The sequence below is a fragment of the Triticum dicoccoides genome, chromosome 1B (genome assembly GCF_002162155.2).
Source record: "Triticum dicoccoides isolate Atlit2015 ecotype Zavitan chromosome 1B, WEW_v2.0, whole genome shotgun sequence".
NCBI lineage: Eukaryota > Viridiplantae > Streptophyta > Magnoliopsida > Poales > Poaceae > Triticum > Triticum dicoccoides.
In genome coordinates this window covers 598,414,349-598,419,952 of record NC_041381.1, presented here as the reverse complement: position 1 = coordinate 598,419,952, position 5,604 = coordinate 598,414,349, and the positions used below count along the sequence as shown (strand labels likewise).

Genomic DNA, 5,604 nt, shown 5'->3' with positions numbered 1-5,604 from the left:
TTATCTTGAACAACGCGTTTCAAAATAAATTGACATAGTAACGCCACTATCTCGCCCTTCTCACTAATTCTATGGCCATAGATTATATCTATTTTGCCGGTCAGCATAGGTTGCAGCTATTTCAAGGCATGGTGTTCTATCCTTCATTTATTCTAATTTTTTGGAATACATCAAGACGACAATTCATATTTTTTTGTGAAGAATCAAGACGACAATTCATGATGCTCCAGATTAAACATCTTCTATTTACTAAGTTTGTGCTTACCAGGGAAGCAGGTTATATGTGGCTCATAAAGTAATTTTTGGTTTAACCATTGGTGAAGTCATTTCAAGATCTTTTCACCCACCTGGTGGAATCAAACAAACAAAGGTTCTTATTCGTACAAATGATATTATTGGAATGAAAGTGTATAGTAGCAAAACTCAAATTGGTTCTTTAATACGTGGGCACAGAGTACAAATCTTCATGTAGAACATCTTGAACCGAAATCTTTTTTGTAGAAAGTGGTTTGCTAATTTAACCAACCATTATGAAACCATTATTCAGGTATGTCTATGCATTTTTTTCATTAGGCTTGGAATTTTAGACCTGAAAATTAAGCTTGGCCAATGTTACATTTATAGAATAGAGCAAATATGTGATTTAAATATATTAGAAGAACAATCCACTTATTTTCCAGGGGTTAGCAACCTTTTTTTGCTGGTTTGTGTCAACATGGATAAATAGGTTATTCGGTCGGTGCACTAGCATTTTATTTCAATTGAGATATATAATTTCGGATTGCTACCTAACGAAAGTAACGTGGCTGAATAGGTTCTTGGGTTGGTGCACTAACCATGTCGTTATATATATGAACATAATCTTGCTTGGCTTTTGTCGTTATAATTTACTTACAATTTACTTACACTGGCACTAGATACTAAATGTATATGGCAATATGAGACATGCTTGTGAAGCGTCTTCTGTTATTGTGATTTACTATGAAAGTATTGCTCTCCATTGTTGTGTGCGGACCAATCAGCAGCTTAATAACTTCGGAGGACAAAATCTTGGTGAAGACATTTCAACGTAGATGCAATAGTGTTGTACAAGTGGATTTATTGCTTGGTTTCTATATCACCTTTCTAGTTTATCATTATCCATTACGCCTTGTTATAGAAGATATCTCACAACGAGATTGAAGTGAGTCTAAATAAGTCGAAAGATGGTTGGCCATTGTTCTCCAAAACATTATGTTCGATTTTCTCAACCAAAATTGGCCCTTTATTTGTGATCATATGTCTTTTTTACCAATCGTTTATGTATTTTAAATTTTTAATACATATAAATCCTGCTCATAGTTTGTTTCACGAGCAAAATATGGACCCTTTGCCGACTGTTGATCTAATAATGGGTACTTTAAATGCATGCTTGTTATGGTTTACTTAGGCATGTGCAAATTGAGACATGTGTTGCACGTGCAAACTTACTAGTTCCAACAGATGTTACACTGGTTTCATGGTAAGGATCAAGGCAAACTCAAGGACATGAGAAATGTTGTTGGACCCGATGACATCGAACGACTCAGGGTCCTGCCCGTGCGTTGGATGGTACTGCCACAGAGGCCCTTCTATCTTTTCTTTTCTATGCGGCCAAGTCGCTCTTGGTTATGAACATGCTGATAACGTTTTATAGAGCGAAAGCAAAGTAGACAAATGAAGAGTGCAAATGATTGTATCCTTTCATTGCAATGTGAGAGACTCACTTATATACATGATGAATGGGTGGGAAGACACCTTTTCTCCAACAGACACCTCCCGGGAGGCATTCCCCATACAATTGATCACATGTTTTATTGCTCAACTGACCTTAGCACTCTAGGAACATTTTAGCCTTTTCACCCACTCACACCCGCTTTCACAACATTGCCACACAACTAAACCTTCTTCGCAATCGGCACAACAATGTTTTCACTGCAGCAAGTCTACAACTGTTTTGACCGAAGCCAACAAGAAAGGCCATAGAAGGTTATCTCAGTCCAAAATATTTGAAAGGTAAAGTGAGCTAAGCCGATAGATTAAGTGAGCAAAGTGGCCATGCAGGGACAAAGCAGTAACGAAACACCTATTCCAATGATATTACAGTGGTTTCAGGGTAAGGATCAAGGCAGACTTAAGGCCAGGAGATATCCCGTTGGACTCAATGACCTCAAACGACTCGGGGTCCTGCCCGTGCGGCAGCTCCCAGTCGAAATGGTACATCATGTTTGCTAGCGTGAGCTCGGCCAGGCGAGTCGCGAAGGCAACACCGGGGCATCCCCTCCTTCCGGCACCGAAAGGTATGAACCGGGTGTCCCTACCGCCATAGTCGATGTTCTCGCGCATGAACCTCTCCGGCCGAAACTCCTCGGCGTGCTCCCATGTCTTGCCGTCTCTCCCAATCGCCCATGCGTTGACGATGACCCGAGTCTTTGCCGGGATGTAGTAGCCGTGGAGCCAGGTGTCCTTGATCGACTCGTGCGGGACGAGGAGCGGCACCGTCGCGTGCAGCCGCAGTGCTTCTTTCATGGCCGCCTTTAGGAGGCTCATCTTCTCCACATCCTCCTCCATGACTCCTGCTCGTGCACCAGCAACCCGTCTCACCTCTTGCTGCACCTTCTCCATTTCTCTGGGGTTCTTGACAAGCTCGGCCATGGTCCATTCTATCGTCTTAGAAGTCGTGTCTGTTCCTGCCAGGAACATGTCCTGCCATAATTAAGAGAGTCGGGTTAACACTTAAACACTATGCTAGTGGTGCCCTCCTAGCAGGTAATTAAGGTAATTAAACATGCTGTTTCATTTTTGTTTTTGAGGGGTAATTAAACATGCTGTTGATCGACTTAGGGCTTACCGAGATGATTGCCTTGACATCAGTCCGGTCCAGCTTGGACCCCTGATCACCATCCTTGACGATAGAGAGCAAGTCGTCCAGGAGGTCACCAGCCTCGCCGCCGTCGTCTCCTTTGCTTCTCTCGTGCTCCTGGACCGCCTTCTCGAGAACGTTATCGAGCTTAGCCGCCGCCCTCTTCACCCTCGCGTCGAGCCCCGTCGCCCAGTCCACCCAACGGAGTCGCGGAAACACGTCGCTCACGGCAATCGTACCGAGCAGATCGCTGATCTCTCCCATCATATCCCGGAGCATCCCTGGTTCCACTCCTCCGAGCTTGTTCCCGAACGCCGCCCTCGAGATGACGGTGTTGGTTAAGCTTAGTATGAGCTCGGTCACGTTGACTCCCGGGCGCTCGCTGCAGTTCTCCTGGGCGCCATTCACCGCGTGGACCCGTCCCACGAAGCGCGCGACCTCCTCCTCCCGGAGCGTGCGGAAGGAGTCCACACGCTTGGCGCTGAGTAGGTGCACGACGGCGATGCGGCGGCTTTGACGCCACCGCTCGCCGTAGGGGCTGAAGGCGATGTCCCTGCAGCGGTAGAGCGTGCCGCAGGCCGTGTGCTGCTGCGGCCGGCTGCAGAACACGTGGTCCTGGGTCCTGAGCACGGCCTCCGCGAGGGAGGCCGAGGAGACCACGAGGGTGGGCACCGAGCCGAGGCGGAGGAGGAAGAGAGGGCCGTAGCTCCTGGCCAGCGCTTGCAGCCTCCGGTGGAGGTGGCCAGTGCCGAGCTGGTGCAGGTTGCCGATGATGGGCAGCGCCGGAGGCGAAGGCGGTGCTGCACGAGCGGCGCCATCCTTGCCGCTAGTTCTGAAACCTCTAACGGCAAAGGCCAAGCAAGAGACCACGAAGACGAGGCAGAGGACTAGGGTAGAGTCGAGCTGAGGAGAAGCCATGAGCGGTAGCAGAGCGTTCGTCCCACAAGACTGCAGCACGCTTGCACACGGCGCCTTAACAGGGCATGCGTACGCAGGTGTGCGAGTGCGACGTGTACGAACCGAGAGAATCGACGCGAGATAAGGCTTGGCGGAAGAATCTGTGGCGTTTCGTTGGCCATGCATCTGGCGCACGGAAGGAGAACGACGACAAACATGCGTGTCCCGATCGGTAATGCGTTGCTGGACGGCAGGGAAGCCGCGGAAACCTGCGAAACGGCGTCTAGCGGTACGCTTATCTGCGCCACTATTTTGCACGTGGATCGCCGTAGCGCATTTATGAATCAATGTATAACAACGCAGCGGTTCTTTTACAGCAGGTAGTATATCACGCGTAAACCACATGGTTTGGTACTGGATTAGTTCATTAGTAGCAGCAAATGTTCCACGATCCATCTCCTTAGTATGACGAATTCTGGAACTGGTTGCAATAAGTACCGCACTTGGCACAATTTGTCCCGTGTTAGCCTGGCCTACCACACTCGGCCGTCATGTCACTCGAGCATGCAATAAATTTCTTTTTCAAACTCTTAATGTACAGTTCGTCATGGTCAGCCACGCTTAATGAGTCTGAAGGCAGTAATCAAGTTTTATGAAACTCTCAATGTATAGTTTAAGACATATCCATGTTTTTTTTAATCAACGCAATGCAAGTTGTAATAGTCACTAGTATAATGCCCGTGCGTTGCCACGTGCTTTTGAAATATTTTGCTCATCGCCCCTACCCGAGTCGCCGCCTCCGCCGCCGGCCAACCCTCTAAACCGTGCCACAATCTCTAGCGCCCGCGACCTTCCGCACCACAATCTCAATGGTTGGCAATATTATGAAGAAAAAAAGAAGAATCAAGATGGTTCTCCGAAGAAGTGATACCATCTCTTGTTGCACGTCATGTTCATGGATCGTATGCATGCTCTCTTCTCTCGGCATCATTAGCATATTTTCAGACTATAAAATCTAACACTCGTGTTTTGAATAATCAGTAGTACAAATCAATTTCAAGAACATGTCATGGGTGAATCATTTGGATGCTTGTCAGGACCCCGACTCAATGCCACATCGATCTAGCATGTAACACCTCATATCACTTTGCGGCCTCACGCACGGTATTCCCACGGGTGTCGCCTTACCTTTGCCCGGGACCGTTTGCGCCTTTTGGCTCACGTATATGATGATGTCGCTAGCATCCATATGATAAAGAGCCCGGGCTGACATGACTAGTCGTAAACCCAAAGTGGCACAGACTTACAGGGACAGGCATCCATGACCCAGCATCGAACGTGTCGGTCATCAGCAAGTGGGTTCGGGCTGTAGCACTGGGCTAGCAGGACTCCGGTAAACCGGGCTGTAGCGGGCTAACAGGGCTCCGGTACTCAATGCGTGACATTTCCCCAAAGGGACAGACACATGAACGAAGAAGGACACATGCCGGCCAGCCTAAGTGTTCCGGAGCAGTAGCAAGCTACCATGGCTCAGTGGAAACACTAGGAGACATTTTCCGGTAAGAGAGGCTACTAAGAATAAACAACTAGATAGTCAGATCCCACACATACCAAGCATTTCAATAACATACACACAATATGCTCGATATGTGCAAATACAACATGGCATCACAACATGACTCTATAACTCAAGTATTTAATCAATAGGCTCCGAGGAGCGAGATATTACAAACAGGGGTCTCATGACCCAGCATTCAGAGCATACATATCAAAGCACAAGCGGAAGCTATCATGTCTGAGTACATACATCTATAAATGAAAAAGGC

The 5,604-nt window shown here is 47.5% G+C and overlaps 1 protein-coding gene across 1 annotated transcript; it reads right to left on the bottom strand.

The window, feature by feature from the left end:
• Nucleotides 1–1,814: 1,814 nt before the first annotated feature.
• On the bottom strand, nucleotides 1,815–3,817 carry LOC119348989 (cytochrome P450 71A1-like). Its single transcript, XM_037616999.1, has 2 exons — nucleotides 2,870–3,817; nucleotides 1,815–2,724 (listed from the first exon to the last, which is right to left on the bottom strand). The coding sequence occupies exons 1-2, from the start codon at nucleotides 3,797–3,799 to the stop codon at nucleotides 2,119–2,121; spliced, it is 1,536 nt and encodes a 511-aa protein (XP_037472896.1). The 5' UTR covers nucleotides 3,800–3,817; the 3' UTR covers nucleotides 1,815–2,118.
• Between the last annotated feature and the right edge of the window lie 1,787 nt (nucleotides 3,818–5,604).